General features: G+C 34.1%; 1 protein-coding gene across 1 annotated transcript in view; it reads left to right on the top strand.

Annotated features, from left to right (window-relative positions):
• The window catches only part of LOC129219253 (importin subunit alpha-3-like), a 202,417-nt gene that overhangs the window by 114,170 nt on the left and 69,092 nt on the right, over positions 1–19,155 (top strand). The window contains exons 3-5 of the mRNA XM_054853581.1: positions 13,107–13,202; positions 14,883–14,968; positions 15,059–15,145. Coding sequence (XP_054709556.1) covers positions 13,107–13,202; positions 14,883–14,968; positions 15,059–15,145 — 269 coding nt within the window. The remainder of the gene's footprint in view (positions 1–13,106; positions 13,203–14,882; positions 14,969–15,058; positions 15,146–19,155) is intronic.

Below are 19,155 nucleotides of genomic sequence, written 5' to 3'. Positions count from 1 at the left end.
TTTTAGTATTGAAGTCTTAAAACTTTTAGGCTGTGTTTGGTAAGATAAAAGTAAGGCTCTTCTTTGAAAAATTTTGAAACTGGAGTGTTAAAAATGAAAATTTAGGCAAATTTTTGTGACGTTTGGAGGGCTCTCCCTCAAAAATTGTTTGTAGCTGAAGTTTTAAAAACACTATTTTAGGCCGTCTTTAGATGATTTGAGGCTAAATGGATTCATGCGCTATTCTGTAATTTTTTTGAAATGAAATCTTGAAAGCCCGACTTAAAGCTAGCTTTTGCGAAATTCAAGGAAAGGGTAACAGTGGGGGATGTTCTTGAAAAGTTTTAAAAACTGAAGTCTAAAAAACTAGTAGGCTCTCTTTGGAGATGTAGGGAGAGTAGTAAACTAATTTTAAATGGAAGAAACATTCGTTTTGTTAATGAAGTTTTTGCATTTTTATTAAATATTGTTTCCTAACAAATCAGCAGTCTCAATACATTTTGTGTTATTTCTCTTGTGTGCCTGAAATAGTATTATTGGCTAGGTGCATTCAAGTAACAGGGAGGAGTAGAAATACAGTGGAGCATCAAAAATCCGCCACCCTGAAATCCGCCAACATCCAAAATCCGCTTCGATTTTCCCCCAAACTTAATTTTTTAAATGATGAGGATGAAGGAGAGGCAGAATCTAAAAAAATTCTAATCTCGGAGGATGTGCAGGTAGGAGAACACTACCTGGAATTTTTAAAACAACAAGATATTGTGTCGGAGCAAGAGCTCCTAATGCTGTACAACATACAAAAAAGACTTAAGCTTAAACTATCAAAAAATATGAAACAAGCTACAATTTCTGAAATGTTTTCCAAATGTAAATAGCTAATGATTTGTAAACTTGTATATATTAAAAAATGTAAATAACTGTAACTATTATATTTTTATTCCTTGTTGTTTTTATTTTTCCAATTTAAAGGTACAACTCCCGCCTATTTCCTCAGTGACCTGAAATCCGCAAAATCAAAAATCCGCACAACCACTTCTCCCAATTTGTGCGGATTTTTGATACTCCACTGTATAACCTTATGAAAATGAAAAATTGGCTATAAGAGAAATGGGACCAATTTAGTTGAACAGCGAGAAGTCAGGGAATATGATTTTGTTCTTCCTGTGGTCACCTTGTGTATATCAAGGGCTAAAATTCAATTTCTTCAGTATACCGATATTGTAAAAGTTTGTGCTTGGAGTGCTGTGCTTATCCCAAAATTTATACTAATTGTTAACAAGCAATTCTTTTTAATATAAGATAATGAAACTTCTCTGGGCAGGAATTTCCTGTCTGGACTATTTTCAAGGAAGGGATTTGAGAAAGCTCTGTATTTGTCATCCTGCCCTGAATTTTAGCCCTTGAATGAATGATTCAAGGTAGTGATTTATTAACTTCTGTGTAAATATTTAATCATACTAAAAACTAAACTATTAAAATAATTACTATTAAATTAGTTCTCCTTCTCATGTTTTTTGGAAAAAATTAAGAATTGAGATTTTATTTTTCTTACATCAACTATTTTTAGTCTGCAATGTTTAAAGTGTTATTTTTCTGCAAAAAATGCTTAAGAATTGAGGCATATTTGTATGATACATATATATAGATTTAATAATTAAGTTGATGAGTAGTTGATATTTTGAGGTCCTTAATTTATTTTAAAAAGGTCCTTAAAAAATCCTTACTTTTTGTTTTGGTAAAAGAGTGGGAACCCTGATACATGATGTGCAAAAAATATCCTGGGAATCAAATAAAAAAAGCCAAACCTCGACCTCGCAGAAAAAAAGTAAGTGCTATGAGCTAGAGAAGCTCCTCTTGAGAGAATGATTCTGAGGTGTGAGGTCTCTCCAGTCTCTTCACGTCACGTAAAAGACCGCCAAATTTCTCGGTATTAGATGAGGGAGTGCATATAATGGCTCCGATTCCTGAAACAGGGGTTACGTTCAATGAAACACAGTAACGATTGTCCCCTCGGCCTGTGGGGCTCGTCATGGTAAGCTGAAAGGAAGACCGTATGTTGACAGCTTTATGATGTTTAATTGTAGAAAAAGGCTATTTGAGCCATTTCCGCTGTTTTGTATTGGCATGTGGTGTGTACTCTCTACAGCTCTGCTCATATCATATATTCCTTCTTCGAGAGGGAGATTCTTAGATAAGATATAACAAGTACTGGTCACTCTAAAATGATTATTTTTGCAAAATAAAACATCGTTAAAAAAAATAAAAGAGAGCATGTTCTTCAGATGAATAGGAGGGAATTGGAATCAGAGACTTTTGTATTATTCAAGTTTAAGAAGATGTATGTTACGATATGATAGGATCTCCAGACCCAATTCCCGTGTTTCTTTTTTACCGTTTTCTTTCTTGTCAAGAGAAACGCCTTCGATTAGCACCATTATTTTCTTAGCAGGGGCAGTCCCTGCAAGGAAGAGAAAGTTTAAAATGCTTGATTGTACAAATGACTATTCCTGAAAAGTGACTGTGAAACTACCCTGAAGCGAAGCACTAGGCCATAAACAGATTTTAAGTGGACATTGAATCAGAGATTTTTTCTGATTTCCTGCACTAAAAAGGGGTTTTAGTTTTATTAAAGTAATAAGCTGTGTTTACTTTGTAAAAATAAAACAAGTTGCCGTGGATAATTCTCTGTCGGCCTTTTTCCGTCCAGGAAGGCCTAGTAACAAAGCCACCGTTAGCATAAACAGCCTCAGGGAGGAAATGACAACCCCCCCCCCCCCGCCCCTTACACAACCTTTACTCAAATAGCAGTGCAGCGAAGAGAATGACAGAGGATCAAAACACTCATTATAAAAATCAAAACTACATCACACAAACACACATGTATGTATGAAGATGTGGAAAAAGAGGATCCCGGCCACAGCCGTCGAGGCGGGGCCCAACCTCCCTTCATAAAACTTATAAAATTTATACTGCTTGGACTCCAAGCTCCAAGCCAAGCCTCTAGTTTCCGCAGGACCGACGAGACGCCATGTCAGCCTATTCGTAAACTAGGGATCCTGCCCTTGAAGAGGCCTGGACCAAGGTTGGAGTATAAGTTATTTATCTAGAGGGGTGGGCCGGTGAACAAACTGACAAGGATCTCGCCTTGGCTCTCAGCGGCCCTGTGTTTCCGACTAAACACCACCATACCTAAAACCTTTCCTGGGCTATTGGTATCCCTTTTGGGCAGTGGCCCGAAAATCTTGCTCCTGCTGCACTTATTTCTTTTTGGAGGCCCTCGGTTGAACCGGCCCTTCTGGCATTTGCCCAAATGCCCACATAGCCAGTCTGCCCCTGGTTTAAATGCATGCAAGTGTTATTACTATTAACATTTTAAGCTAACTACTAAATGGCACAACCTTGAGGGTAATGGATCTGGTCGAAATTATGGATTTAGGTCAATTCCCACTAGATATGAGCTCAGGTAAAGCGGTTTGACTGCATAGGCCCTAGTTCGGCTGCAACGGGGGCTCAAAGAAGTGAGTCCAGAAAAGCAATTTTTTTTACTATGAAATTAAAGTTTTTTCACCCTATTTGTGCATTTGCATTGTAGTATTAACAAATTAATTGCATTCACAATATAGAATACCCCCCCCCCCCCCCAACTTCGTTATACTGACGAGAGACGCCTCATATCTGGGCAGGGTAAATATTGTCCCAAAGCTTCAAATTCCAATAAAAACCCCATTGCAGTTATGGAGTCCTTCAAATCAGTGTTATACGGCAAAAGCTTGAGGGTCAAGAATCTGGATAAACTTCTGGAATTAATCTATTTGTACTAGATATGAGCCCAGGTAAAAGTTCGTGTGCATTGGCCCTAGTTCAATTGCAAGGAGGGTCTAAATTTGCTTGTTTGACTCCGGAACTGCATTAGTGGTTTCTTTGGAATTTGAAATTTTGGCACACTATTTGCTCTATCAACATCAATAGATCTATTTCAAACAAATCTAAGAAAGTTCTTCTGCCTTTATATAGGAGTTTAGTAAGACCTCATTTGGAGTATGCTGTTCAGTTTTGGTCGCCTTATCTGAAGAAAGATATTTTTGTATTGGAAAGGGTTCAAAGAAGGGTAACTAAATTAGTAAGGGGACTCTCAGATTTAGATTATGATACCAGACTTAATAGGCTTAACATGTATAGCCTGGAGCAAAGGAGAGTCAGAGGGGACATGATTCAGTTATTTAAATTTATCAAAATGAAAGATGTAAATGGATTAAATTTTTGCGGGGAAAACAGGACAAGGGGTCATTGTTTTAAGCTATTTAAATCTCAGGCTAACTTGGAAATCAGGAAAAACTACTACTTTAGCAGGGTCGTGGGCACTTGGAATAGCTTACCGGAAGAGGTGGTAATGAGCAAGGGAGTGGATAGCTTTAAGAGGGCCATTGATCTTCATTGGGGACTAATTAATTGACTAGGACCAGCCTAGCTGGGCCCAGTGCCTGTTGCTGGTCGTCACATTTGTATTTGTATTTGTATCTGTTGCATCTCTTGTGGGTTACAACATGGGGGTGGTGGAATTTATTCTATACTGTTAATGCATTCAGTTGGGTGATACAGTACCTGCCACTAATAAAATCACTGGATTATAAAATCAGCCACTTTTTTAAATCAAATCTGAAGGAACAGGATCATTGCAGTATCAAAACATGTTAAAACCATCCGTTAATAAAATCATTATCGCCGTTTTATAAAATCAAACTTTTGGACATCATACGTAAAAAATTGATCAAGAAGCACCAATTGAAGGAATCTGTCTCAGAAGATAAGGACAAATCTGCCTTCAGAGACAAATTTGCCTGCTTCAATAGATGTCAGAAAAATGCTTGATTTGCACTTTAGAGTAGAGAGAAAAATACAATGTTGAGAGAAATTTAAAAAAAAAAAAAAAAGCATTTTGCAAACTTTCAAACAATATTGAATCTTTAGTCCAATTCTAAAATATTGGCTTATTGTTGCTTGATTAATACTATCGTGTATGAAAATGTACCTCATGTGTAAAATGTCAACTGTATTTTGAAGCACTGAAAAATAAATTAAGTAGTTTATTTCGTTTTTAAAATATATTTTAACTTCAACCCCTTTAATTTTTATGTGAGTGCAGGTGCAGTCATGCAGGATTATAAAATCAGCCACTTAATAAAATCAAATGTCCTCAGAGCGAATGATTTTAATAAACGGCGGGCACTGTACTGCAATGCAATATCAAGAAAACCATTAAAAAAAAGGTTTATTTCAAAGGAAAAATCATTGCTTTTCTGTAGCTAATCTAGAAACTTTGGACCCTCATTACGGCCGAACTAGGGCCTATGCAGTCAAACTGCTTTACCTGGGCTCATATCTAGGGGGAATTGACCTAAATCCAGAATTTCGTCCACATTAGTGACCCTTAAGGTGCTGCTGGAGAGAGCCTCGGAAGTTTTGAAGTCGATGTTAAGTCTACGGGGAAGTTTCCTCCCGATTGCTAATTCGCATTTCAATATTTTGAGATATTTTTTTCTGTATAACATTCTTCACAGCAGTACAAATGACGCGTCTTTTTTAATTTTTCATTTTGTGTTAAAATTTAATATTAAATGGCTGTTAAATTTATGAGTTGACAAAATAAGAGGTGCTTTCTGTTTAAACGCTTCAAAAATTCTCAAGATCTAACATGTGCTCAAGTTGAAAAACTATGCGTTATTCTTGAAAGTTTGGGCTTTTCAGGGATACCTTTCTTTTAATCATACTTAAATTAGGATAGGAGTAATTGGGAGGGGAAAACTGGAAAATTTTGCAAAAATTGACGAATTTCCGCTTTAACCACGCCTCCCGCCGGTGACTATAGAGAAAGAGGGGACAGCTTCTTTATCCCTTGTTGGGGTGGGGCATGGAGATCGTCCTCAGGCAGTCTTCAGGGTAATAAAAAACATGTGTTTAGGGGGAGGGGATGACAGCAATTAAGGGTTGAATGAGCGAGAGCATTTATTTCCTTCGGGTCAAAACTTGGAGTAGACTATTTTTTGAGCTTCGCTATGCAACTTTTTCCTTGCTTACATACAGATTTGGAAATACATATCCTAGCAGGGAAAACCTCCCACGTAATTCAAGTAAATTTGAAACTTTTTATTAGCGAAAATATTACACTATGTAGCAATAGGTTTGCATTTTAACTTTGGGTAATTGCCATATTATCAACTATATTTTAATGCAAAACAAAAACTTTCTTTCAGAAAAAATGTATCAGAAGTGTAATATGCAAATAAAATAAAAGATGTCATAATTATGTGCCCATTGAAAGTGATTACAATGAATATTTGAAGAAAAGCATCAGTAATCTTTTGTGCAAATAAACAGTTGCATTAACTAGGATGAAATACTGTGAAAGCACTTGTTCTTACAAGCCTAAATTTTAGCGAAATTGAAAAAATCTAAGAATTTCTGAGTTGCAAATTTTGCGAATTTTATGTGAACAGAATTATTCTATAAAAAATTATTTCGCGAGGTTTAAATTTTCGTGATTACGACGAGCTCTGGAAAATTGCGAAAATGAAAGCCTCGTGAAAATAATTGCTTTTACTCAAAGTCATCACATAAATACGTTATCCTGAATCACTATTGATGTAATGAACTAATTTTCACGTGCTGAAAATCTAACTTCATGGTTCGAAAAGAGCCTTATGTTCTTTCAAAAGTTCTATTCGGGAATAAATGCACCACTAAGTGCTTATAGTCATAGTTTTTTTCCCCTAGTTTGGGTCTCTCACTACCGAATGGCTAGGGGGGACAGCAATTAGGAAACTGAGGTGCCCCGCGTGGGAACACAGAGCAATTTGGAATGAGGTACAATGAGACATTGAGAAGGCTCATAATCAGTTATATCATGACACTATATTAAAAATATTGAATACAGGTTAATATATAGTAAATGTTACACAAAACATTACAAGACTAAAAGTTAGTTATAACGATAAATTATTTATAAAGTAACATTTGATGCATCACAAATTGAAAAAAAAATCCAATAAAACATTAGATAAGAAAATGGGAATTATGGAATGTAAGAGACATTCAAATCTTCATTGTCGAGAAATTATTCCATCGTTGTCCATCGGAATTGGCCATACCTTTTCAGCACGAAATAAGACTTTTTGAAAGTGAACCAAAAAACTCTTTGTGCTTGAAAAACTATTTTTTTTTTAAATTTATAAATAATTTCCTTTTAAAATATTTTTTAAAAACTTTTTACAAAATTTATTGGTTTTAAAAACATAATGGGGTTCTTTCCTTCAGGCAAAAGTATGTACTACTTTTAGTTACTGAAATTGATAGAATAAGCAAAAAAAATAATAATAACAATAATAATATGGAGCAAGGAAAAACTTTCATTATAGAATGCTTAATTTTTATTTAATTAATTTAAATGTCCAATTCTAAAAATAAGGCGTGGTCTTTATGGCGTCACAAATGATGCACTTTGCCACATCTTTCTGTTACGTTTCCACGTTATGATAATCAAGCAGCGAATTAAATATTGCTCTGTATGCTTACTCTCAGCCATATCGTTGCCAGTACACGTGAGTAAAGATGCGAATTAAATATTTCGCTCAGTGAATGGCATTTCATCATTTGTGATATCATCGGCAGAAGCGTAAACAATGAAAGCTTCCGATTAAAATATCTTTTTAAAAATATTAAACTTAGTCAAATTATTTTTAAAATGTTGAGCTCCCATGTTTTTAAACATGCTCTTTTGGGAAAAAATACTTTTAAAATTTTGGAAACGACCCCATTTGAGGAAATTAATATTTTTAATTTAAATGTAGTTTTCAAAGTAAGAATGATTGTGTACAATTTTCCTGCTCCATCTTTTTAATACATATTGTTTATTTGTAATTTTGCTGTACGCTATTCAATTGTTTTCAAGGTACCTATTGCATTTTAAATTTAAAACTGTCGTAGATTCATTCATTCTGAATGAACCTATGATCTGAATGACGAATGAATCTACATCTGAACGATTTAGTCTGATTAATAATCAGATACAAAGCTTAAACCCATCATCAAGCCTGCAGTTTCAACATAGGCGAATGTAACACTTTTTTTTTTAATTAGCAGGTATTCCGGGAGGATATTTTAATGCTCAGTAATTGTTCTAAAGTATATCCTAAAAACTATACCAATATGTGCGCCATGAAGTGTTAAAAAAGTGCGTTAAAATGTATGCTGAACAAAATGCATGTTCCGAAAAGCATAATCCAAAGTGTTCTCAAAATTATTCAAAAACGTTCTAAAAACGGGGACAAGAGTCCATGCTTAAAAAATATTTTGAAAAGTGTTCTCAGGAGGGTTGAAATACCTATTTCAAAGAATGTGTTCTCAAAAAGGGGACAAGTGTCCATGCGCAAAAAGTGTTCAAAAAGAGTTTGATTATTTGTAGTGCACTTAGGAATCAGCAAGAGGTCCAAGGCTAGAAATATTGCTTAGGAGAGCACTTGATTTCTTGCATAAAACTCTGCTAAATTATAGCTCCATAAGGCGAATGGTTCTGCCAATGTCCACAGTTCTGTGAAGGCCTCGTTTTTTTTTATCGCGTGGCGATTGAAATGACAAAATCACCAAGTTTTTGTTTTCATTGCTTACAACCTGAGATGTTTGCAATACTGATATTTGGATTCCTCACTTGCCAAATCGACTAACTCCATAAAACAAAAGGTAGGGAATAGTAATGAGGAAGATGGTATTATCTATAGGAGTAAATAGGCCCTCATGGTACATTTTCTGCCATCATCTGGTCAGAAATGTACTGAACCAAAACTTTAATATAAATTCACATTGATAAAGCACTATTAAAGCAGGAAGGAGGATTTTTTTTAAAAATGGAGAGAATCGATTTGGCAATGAGCCATTCATTTGGTGATCCTGATCAACTTTTGGGATAGAAGAACCTAGTTGTATAGCAAAAGCTCTATGCATGGTAGATTTTTCACAATTTGCTGCCAAAGTAGGTTAAAAATCGCATTTTTACTAATTCTAACCATACATCATCGGCTTGTATCTGCTGAGAGAATAGTTTTCTGAAGTTAATTTTTTCCTCGTTTGTTGCCTGTTGCTATGTCCGAAAGGTATGCAAGTGTCATTTCGATAGCTCAAATAATTACTGTATCATCCTAGCTGAAAAATGAGCCAAAAATCAATTTCTTCAATTTTGTCTCAAGTTCAAAAAGCAGTATCTCAAAAGGGTCCTCTATAATTTGGTTTTCCTTCACATCATTAAAAAAAGAGCATATTTTTATTAAATAAAAAATGTTCGTTTCATTTTCGAGACACACAATAAAAAAGAATAATGTACGTAGTTAAAAAAAAACTTTTAAATATTTTAGACCGTTAGTTTTTGTGTGAGCGTCCCTCCAACAGTCCGAGAAATGGTAAAAAGTGACATTCCGATTCCTGGAAATGAAGTAAAATATATGACTGTGTTAATTTGAAAGTAGTAACTTCAGGTAAAAAAACCTCGATAACAGGACGAAGCCATTTCCTCCAAGCTTTTCCATGGCTTTGCAAATCACATGAGGGGAGGGGGACATGGCCACAGCCCTCTTATCCTGAAATTAAGTAAATATGTATGACTGGTTCAATTTGAAAGTAATAAATTTTCAGAATAAAAAACCCCCGATTTCAGAAAGAAACTATTTCTTCCAAGCCTTTCCATACCATTGCAGACCACAATTTAATCTGCTTTTAAGTTTTGACCAAATGTGAGAAGGGATTACAGTCTCCTACCAAATATCCCCATTAATACGCTACTGCCAGTGGCGCACGCAAGGGAAGGTCTTGCTTTATTTTCCCCTGTTGATAACGATTCTATGTATTTTGTACGTAAAATAATTTCGAACAATAATTTCAGTTCTAATAAGCGAAAAAAAAAATCCTCATGTTAAAAGATTTTTAAAAATATTGTGCGCTTTTCCTGCAACGAATTGCCTATAACAAGTAGACTGGTGATTATAAATGAATACACTAAAAATCCATGTTTTTAGTTTTGTAGTTACAGATTACATCAAATGAGATACTATGAAATTCTATAATCATATGGTGCTTCTGCAACGATGAATTTGCTTTGCTGAATCCATTTTTTACTTATGAGAAAAGTTAATGCTTATATTATTTGCTCTCTGGTAATTTATTTAAGTTTATTTCGTTAAATAATGCTAATTATTTATTCAATAGTTTACTTTTTACTGTTTTTCGTTCTCAAGAATCGACAAAATCAAGTCAATATGTTTGGCGTATTGAGGGTATGATATGAGAATGAGGCTTTCGATCTTGCACCTTCCCCTTGCAAAATTCCTATGTGCGTTCAGTATCATTTCATTTATTTTCAACCTTTTACTTACTGATTCATTTGATCAAAAATTCAAATATCGGCTTTCCCCTTATTTTTGATGTAACATAACACTTATCAGCTCAATCGTGACTTCATCCTTATCAAATAGTCTAACTGATGATAAAGCGCTATCAACTAACAGTTTTTGTCACCAGGTAACAGTGTAGCGATGGGTATGACAGAAGAGATAATAATGTGATTCGCCTTATTAGTATTCCTGTCACCAGGTTTTGGGTGGTGAAGAATATGATCCATTGCTGCATATCCTGCTCATTTGCACGAACTGTGAGCAGGAGGGAGCGAAAAATAGAAAATAACAAATAACATTGTGCGGCCAAATGAATAAATAAATAAGTAGGGATCATGGGAGAAAACAGTGGTTATATTTGGATCAGAGGGAGGGCCACGTTTTACATAAGAATCAGAAAGAATGGTCTTCCCCTAATATATAAAAATTATATCGAAAACGCTGTACGTTTTATACTAGGGTTTGTTTTCCATTTTTTTTTTTTTTTTTTCATTTTTCGAGGTAAAACCAGGGTTTTGGACTCCTATAAGGCCCATGTCCAAAAAATGTTTTTTGTTGCAAAAAAGTGTTTTAATGGATGCACCCCCCCCCCCCATCTTTTATCACTATATCAAGAAGTGTTAGGAGGCAGTTCATGACAGTGACGGCGATCCGTGAGCTATGGAATAGCAGCAATCTTACATTGCAAAAAAACTTAATTTCATTTTTAATCTTAATTATTTGATTAAAATAATTTAATTAAAACATATTTTTTGAACATGGGGCTCATAGGAGTGAGTCCGATGCTCAGGTTTTACACCAAAGAATTACTAAGTGAAAGAATTGTAAAACAAACCTCGGGAAAAAAGATATTTTTCATGATCGTTTGAATATTTTTGGGGGAATGCCTATACGAGACTCTCACCTTGCTCCAAATACGCATGCTTTTGAACGTTGCACCTTTCTAAACCCTCATGGAAATGTTAATGGGTATTAAAATACTCCCTTCTTGTCCAAATAAAAATTATGGCCCTGAAACTGTCCAAAACTAAAAGAAATAGGGAAAAGGGGTGGAGATGGGGCGTTAAAACTAAGCCCCCCTTCTAAAACCTTACACTTTTCCAACCGACAATAATCGGCTTTAGATTGCGAAGAATCTAAGAATAAAGAAAATGTAAAAATGTATTATTCATCCGTGTGTTACTGTAAAATAATACATGTGTATGTAGTTTAAATACGTTTTTCCAATTTCAACAAAATTTGCTAACTTTCTCAATGTCTTTTAGCAAAAAATCTTGCATTTAAAATGATTTTTCCCATTGTTCAAAAATGGTAGAAAACAGTAAAGAAAAACTCATTACAAAACTTAAATTTCTTTTTGTTTCAAATCGAAATTTCTAGTGGTAGCAAAAGTTCTGTCTTTCTAAACTCAATGTACCGATTCTGGAAATCTCCTGTCTTATAGCGAAGCAGAGGGTCTTCCTAAAAGCCCCGGGTTGACCGCAGGCGTAGTAAATAGTAAACAAGTCAAAGCAACAAGGGGAAACCTCAACCCCTGAAGGTTGTCCATTATTGGGATGGCAGCTAATAAATAACATGTGAGGGGGTCCTAGATGCAGTGTCAATTCCTTTTCTGATTGGATGTTTGCCTGTCAATCATGTGAGCTTAGCACATGCCTTCTCGCCGTGTCAAAAAAGGATCTCGAGTGAAGCGGTGGGCAACCTTCAAATTCGATCTCTATCCAGCAGCACCTTAAGGTCGTGCCCTTTGGTAGTAAGCCCTAGCATTGTTTTTATCTAAATAGCAGATTATCCATGAATTTGCTTATCTGCAGTTACCACGCCACCCTATTCTGTAGATAGTTGGGAGTTTACTGTGCAAAGTCTATTGAGCTGAAATAAAAAAGTACTTTTTGCATTCCACATTTCGTATGCTTTTACTGAATATCATGCACATGAGAATTGCTCAAATGGAGCCATACTTTGTTAACAAGTTTCAAAAGTATCTCAAACCCTTAAATTCAATGGCTAACTATCAGGGTTTAAGTTATCTTCAATAGTTCTTTAGCATAAAAGCTAAAATTGTGGGAAAAGTTTTAGCAAAATGCTAAAGTGTTACATATTCGCATATCTTTCTAAATGTCTCAGTGTTTCCATCTCCAGTTCAAAATAAAATTCTTATTTCATCTCTATGGCATACTTAAAGAAATAAGTACAGCAGCTATTTTTTTTAACGTAAAATTAAAAAAAACTACATATTTGGGTTTTAGAACCTTGCACTCTCTTCCTCCTAATAATGCAGTTATTGAGAGTTATTTACTATCTATGCTATTGAGAAGTACATAATGCCGGAAGACAAAGTGTTGGTGACTTCATAGTAATTTTAAAATCTTAGCTTAAGATTTTAAAAAGATTAAGTTGACTATCGTCATGCTGCTTCCTCTCTTGGATTATACATTTTTTCTCTCTCTCTCTCTTTTTTTTAAATAATTTCTTTTTTGTTTGAGCAAAAAAGCGAAAATGCTTTACTTTGTTTGCGCAATTGAGATAGTGTTTTCGCATTTTGCGAAAAATGCGACCGTAGCGGAAACCCTGCTAACTATGTTATAATTCCTAAGTGTGTTGAAAATTTAAGATTTCAAATAAATTCAGAAATTAAACTTGCTTTTATATTTTGTGATGTTAATGTTGAATTGAATTTAATTTAATTTTCAGAAAATTATTGTCTTGTGATCGCAATCCACCCATTGATGATTTAATTAATTCTGGTATTCTTCCTGTATTAGTACAATGTTTGAAGCAACATGACAAGTAAGTGCTTATTCAAAATGATCTAAAATAAGCAATGCAAATTTTTTAATGCAATAAAATAGAATTGTGGTGAGGATGCCATTACTGTGTTAGCTGTAAGTTGTCAAATATTATTATATAAAACTTATTTTTTAAATCACATGTCCAATAGAAGTAGTTCTCAATCGTTGATATGATTATCCCTTGTGGCACGCTAAAGTCTGTATGGTGTATGTGGTTCTTTAACAAAAAGACATATGAAATTATATTGTTAATGCTAGAATTAAGCAACAGCAAAGTTCAAGCAATATAGTGTGATCCTACATTAAAACAAAAGCTATTCCAACACTTAGTTACTTAACTTTTGGACTGGTGTTGAGAAAGAACACAAACTAACAGTCATTGCTGTGAACCTTCTGCAGGGATTTATGTTGTGCAAAATAGTGTTTACTTGCTTAACTTAACTGAATTGCTAGCATAGAAGCAAGCTTATTGTTGAGGATGATTTACAGCTGAATTTGTGTGTGTGATCAAGCACAAACCAAATTATGAAAAATTTGTAAACAAAAATAATCTTGGTGTTCCTACTAATTATCATAGTAATACAAATACAAAAGTGACGACCAGCAACAGGCTCTGGGCCCAGCTAGACTGGTCCTAGTCAATTTACAATCCCCAGTGAAAATCAATGGCCCTCTTAAAACTATTGCTCATTACCACCTCTTCTGGTAAGCTGTTCCAAGGTTCGACTACCCTGCTAAAATAATTTTAGCAGGGGCCTGAGATTAAGCCTATTAAATTTGCCTGAGATTTAAATAGCTTAAAACAATGACCCCTTGTCCTGTTTTCAGTGCTAAACTTTAGCCCCATAACACCTTTCATTTTAATAAATTTAAACAACTGAATCATGGCCTCTCAGTCTCTTTGCTCAAGACTGTACATTTTTAGCATTCTAAGCCTGGAATCGTCGTCTAAATGAGAGAGTCCATTTATTAGCCTTGTAGCCCGCCTTTGAACCCTTTCCAATACATTAATATCATTCTTAAGATAAGGAGACCAAAATTGAACAGCATACTCCAAATGAGGTCTTACCAAACTTCTATATAAGGGCAGAAGAACTTCTTTAGAATTGTTTGTCTGCCTGACTAATGACTGAACCTTGCAAATAATCACTTGTACACTTATTTCCATGTCCTAAATGTAGCACTTGACATTTCCCAACATTAACAGCCATACCCCATTTATCAGCCCACTCCGTAATATGATCTAGATCCTCCTGCAGCTGTTTTGCTTGTTCTTCATTTTCTACAGTCCCCATAACTTTGACATCATCAGCAAAACAATTCATGTTCCCAGAAATATTTTTGTGAATATCGTTCATAAAAACAAAGAACAAAACAGGCCCTAACACTGATCCTTGAGGAACCCTGCTTAAAACTTCACTCCAATTAGAATAATTTCCCCTTACAACTACCTTTTGTTTCCTTCCGGTCAGCCAGTTTTTTACCCAAATGAAAGTTTTCCCTAATGCCATCCAAAGGAGGGGGGGGGGGGGAGAGGATAAAAATATAAATTTTATAAAATAATTAATTGGAAGGTTTTTTAAAAAAGTTAAATAAGCATAAGTTTATAACAAGTTTAACTTAACAAAGCTTATGACTTGAATTAAAGCAATTTCTAATTTTTGCCTTTTTTTTAAAGCCCTTCGTTACAGTTTGAAGCAGCTTGGGCTTTGACAAACATAGCATCTGGGACATCACAGCAAACCACAGCTGTTGTAAATACTGGTATTTTAAATATTTATGTATTAATCCTTTGTTACAGTTTATTGAGAAGGAATTTCATTTTTTAAACTCCTTTTATTTTGTCTCATTTAGGTGCAGTTCCGCTTTTTTTAGAGTTGTTGAAATCACCTCATCAAAATGTCTGTGAGCAGGCTGTTTGGGCCTTAGGTAACATAATTGGTAAGCTTTAAAGCACTTTCTCTGTTCCATAAGTTTTCTCAATGTGTTATAAGTTTTAACTTTTTATTCATAAACATTTTAGGGGATAATTTTTATTGTATTGTATAGTTTGTATTACCAAAATATAATCAACAAATTATTTGTTACTTTTTCAAAGACATTCTCATCAGCGTAGGAAATAAATCGGTATCGCATCACAGTTTGCGGTTCAAAACGTATAAAATGCAATTCAATATCATAAATTGCATCGCAAATTTTGCGATGCAAAAAAAAATTACTGATTATTTTTTAATTGCAAAGTTTAACATTATTTTTCACCTAGAAATTATATTTTTTGTTTATTGTGCCCGTACAAGCATCGGTTCATTCTCCCCTCCCCCCTTTTCCCAGCCAAACATGAATGATCTTTGTCAGAAGACTATGGCGCCCAGCGTATGCGAGTTAGTTTTCATGGAATGAGAAACTGCTGAATCATCCAGTTTGGAGGGAGGTCTGATCGCAAAGGAGCGCCCAAGGTCACTCACTGTAGAACAAGATTAGAGCGTGTGCATAGTTGCTTTGCTCCTCTCATATCATGTGACCTTTCCGCTCTTTCTCTCGCCTCTCCCTTCCAGTAGAGTGCTTGCTAGATTATTCATTAACATGCTTTTCGTAGTAGCAGAGTGAGATCTGTGTTTTTTGATCAGCACATAGCATTTTTATGATCTGTGTTCATTAGAAAATAATGTGTACTGGCACATATACTTGATGGTTTTAGATAATTTTTTGAATCTGATTTTTTAAAATCAGTATATGCATATCTTAAACCTTATTTGTGTTCTTGTCAAAAGTGTAATTTAGCAGATGTCAGGGATGAGAGGTTTCCTGCTTTTTCTGTTGTTCTTCTTAAACCTTTCTTCCTTTTCCTCCTTTTTTTTTTTTTTTTGCCTCTTTCAGGTCTTATTTTTCTCAAAAATCGGAAAAAAATATGATTTTTAAAATTTTTTTGATCCCCTATTTCTTATTCTTTCTATTTTCCCCCTTGAATTTTCATTCTCCGAAATATCTGCCAAAAACGTATGTTTTGGAATCATGCCAATGACGTCTAAACACGTGCCGCACAGAAAGTTGCATGCCTCACTTGAGAGTTCAATCTTTTTGCATCCTGCAAATATTTCAATTACTTTTAATATTGGGTGGTTTTTTACTGTTTGCTACCTTATATCTGCTTATTTTAATCATCATTTCTATAATATTTTTATTACCTTAATTTATTTTAGAAAAAATGCAAAAGTTAATCAAAAAATGACTTTTGCACCCACAGTCTTGAATTTTATTGAAACTTGACATGGTTACTTTTTTTGTGTATTTAAGAAAGTGTAAAAAATATTTATGGTGAATCTCAAATGGTTTAGGCTTTACAGCCTGTTAAAAGTTTTGAGATTTCATGATTAAATGAGGCAGCTTCAAGTTGTTTTTTTGATTGCAAAATTGTATTAGGAAGTTTTAAAAACAAATTTTGAGTTCCAATGCAAGGAAAAAGATAATAAATCATTTATATGCATACATATTTATTTTCAATTCTTACTATGAAAAGTATGTTCTACCACATAAAAAAAATTTTAGATTTTTCTCTATTGTAAATTTTTACTTTACAAACTATTACTAATTACTAATTTTAAAATTTATGTTCTCACTCGTTTAACACTATAAACTCAAATGTTTTTAATGAAAAAAATGTATTTTTCTCTAAAGAATATGAAAAGTTGACAATATTGTGTGATGCAGCCAAGATTGACCCGACTCCCCCAACCCTTTGTTCAAGGACTCAGGGGTTATAAATTGTTGCCTCTTTTTCAAAGTTAAGATTTATCTAGGAATAAATACTCTTGTGAGAAATGGTACAATGCAGCAAATTGTACAAAATTATTGCATACACTTAATTAAATACGTATTACCTTTAAAAGTGGTAAATTAGCCATTTTTTATTGAATTTTTGAATATTATGGCTTCCAGGTTCTGTTTTGATTTACTTTTTGATATCATTTTCACGAAATTTTTTTGAATATCATCCCTTTTACGAAATTTTTTTTTAATTTCCTCCTTTTTCTCCCTGACCACTCTCATCCCTGAATTGTCCTAAAACTGCTCCGCAGTAACAGAATTTTAGGAGCAACGCTGCTCATCAAATTCCGAAAAAGTTTTTTTCTGCAACAGAAGCCCCATTTGAAAAGCTGTTATTCTTAGTTGCTGATGGTGCTGCTGTAATAGAAGGATGCAAAACTGAGTAAGTACCAGAATTGTGAATGAACATCCTGATGTCATAAAAATTAACTGTATAGTGCAGTCTAAGGTACATAAGAATGTTGAAGACTTGCTTTTTAAAGTGTATAAATTCTATCAGAACAGTTTTCTGAACAGAGAACAGCTTAAGGACACTTGTATATCTCTGGGAGTTTAACAATTGGTTCTCACCAGAGTTGGTGGAACTTGTTGAGTCCCTCATATAAATACTACTCTCAATAGTTTTTGAGAAATATGTGCTGAGGGTAAATTTGCTCTTTAAGATCCGAAACTGATGCAGTTGTTGTATTCCTTGCTCCCTTTAAGTTGCTGACTACACCTTCATTAATTCATGCAGCATTAAAACTTAGTGAAGCTGTATGTTGTCTGCAAAATGTCAATAACACTTCAAAATCTCAACACAACATTATTTCACTCTTATGCATGTGCAGATGTAGTTTGGGTTTCTTCTAAGTTCTAGACAAAAAAGCAGAAGAAAAAAACTTGGAAATAATTAAACACAAAATAAGTAAGTTGAAATTCCCTTAGAAGAAGAAAAAAGACATTCACACGTCAATGATAAAAATTCCTATTTCCAACATTTCATTCGCATTATCATTTAACAACTTAAAAGAATCATTTATTGATATTCATGGAAGTTGATTTCAGTAAGTAAAATTCTGTCGTTGAGTGAATGGCCATTGAAGCAGGCATTGGAGATTCTGAAATTGAAGGTATGTTACGGAATTTTGAGGATATATAAATATCTGAAGTCCTGCTTGAATGGAAAATAATAAGAAAGGCGAACTTACAAAATGATGTTTCAAAAACCTTACCTGAAGGGACATTAATTGGGCATTTTCTTTTTCTTTAGGCTGTAACCAATGTACTGAGTATTCCAATGTATTAACTTTTTTTCATTAAATGATTCTTAATTTATATTTTTCTATACAAAAATGTAGTTTTTTTAGTTTTTTTTGTTAACTTGAATTATAAATTTTTAGTGTGATAGGGACATGTAAACGAATGAGTGATAGTTTGTTTGGACCAGTTACTGGTCTCATGGAGCAATTGCCACGTTTTCTTAATTTCTACCAGTGCTGCAATATTATGAAATAAGCTAAAGTTCATTTGTAACAGGGATGTGCCAACTGCAGCAATCGTCGATCCTGATCAAAACTTACAAAAGACCGCTAAATGTACTTTTCTGCTCTAAAAGCGAGCATACGATTCCATCCGCTTTGGAAAAACTTGATTGTATTTATTAACTATGTAATTCTGCCACTTGGACATCAATAATTTTGTATTGACCATTATTTTCAACCGTTCTTATCTTTTATTTGCCATGGAAAAGGACTTGCAAGTTCATCTTCTTGCCACGCCCTCTTGAAAATGTCAATCCAGTTGCATCCAAGTTTATTTAAGCCAATGCCATCTGTAAAAATTAATACTGTTTACCAGTTTTTATCTTGGGTTTCTTAAGATTTTAGGACAGAAGATCTCTAATTTTGGTTGGAGAACATTTCAAGTTTCTCAAATTCAGGCTTTTTTTTTTTCATTTTTTAAGTCATTCTTAAAATTTTGGCAATCATGTCAATTATTTGAATTATCTGGTTCAAAAAATGTTTGAGTTATGAATTATTTTTAATTTAATTTTTTTTCGCATGTATTTTAAAATTCCTTTTCTTATGACATCATTTCTCAAAATCAATTTTATATCATTGTAATATCATTATTATTTTTATGAT

This window comes from Uloborus diversus, chromosome 3 (genome assembly GCF_026930045.1).
Source record: "Uloborus diversus isolate 005 chromosome 3, Udiv.v.3.1, whole genome shotgun sequence".
NCBI lineage: Eukaryota > Metazoa > Arthropoda > Arachnida > Araneae > Uloboridae > Uloborus > Uloborus diversus.
Note: the sequence above shows the minus strand (reverse complement) of the source record. Positions and strands in the feature narration are given on the sequence as shown.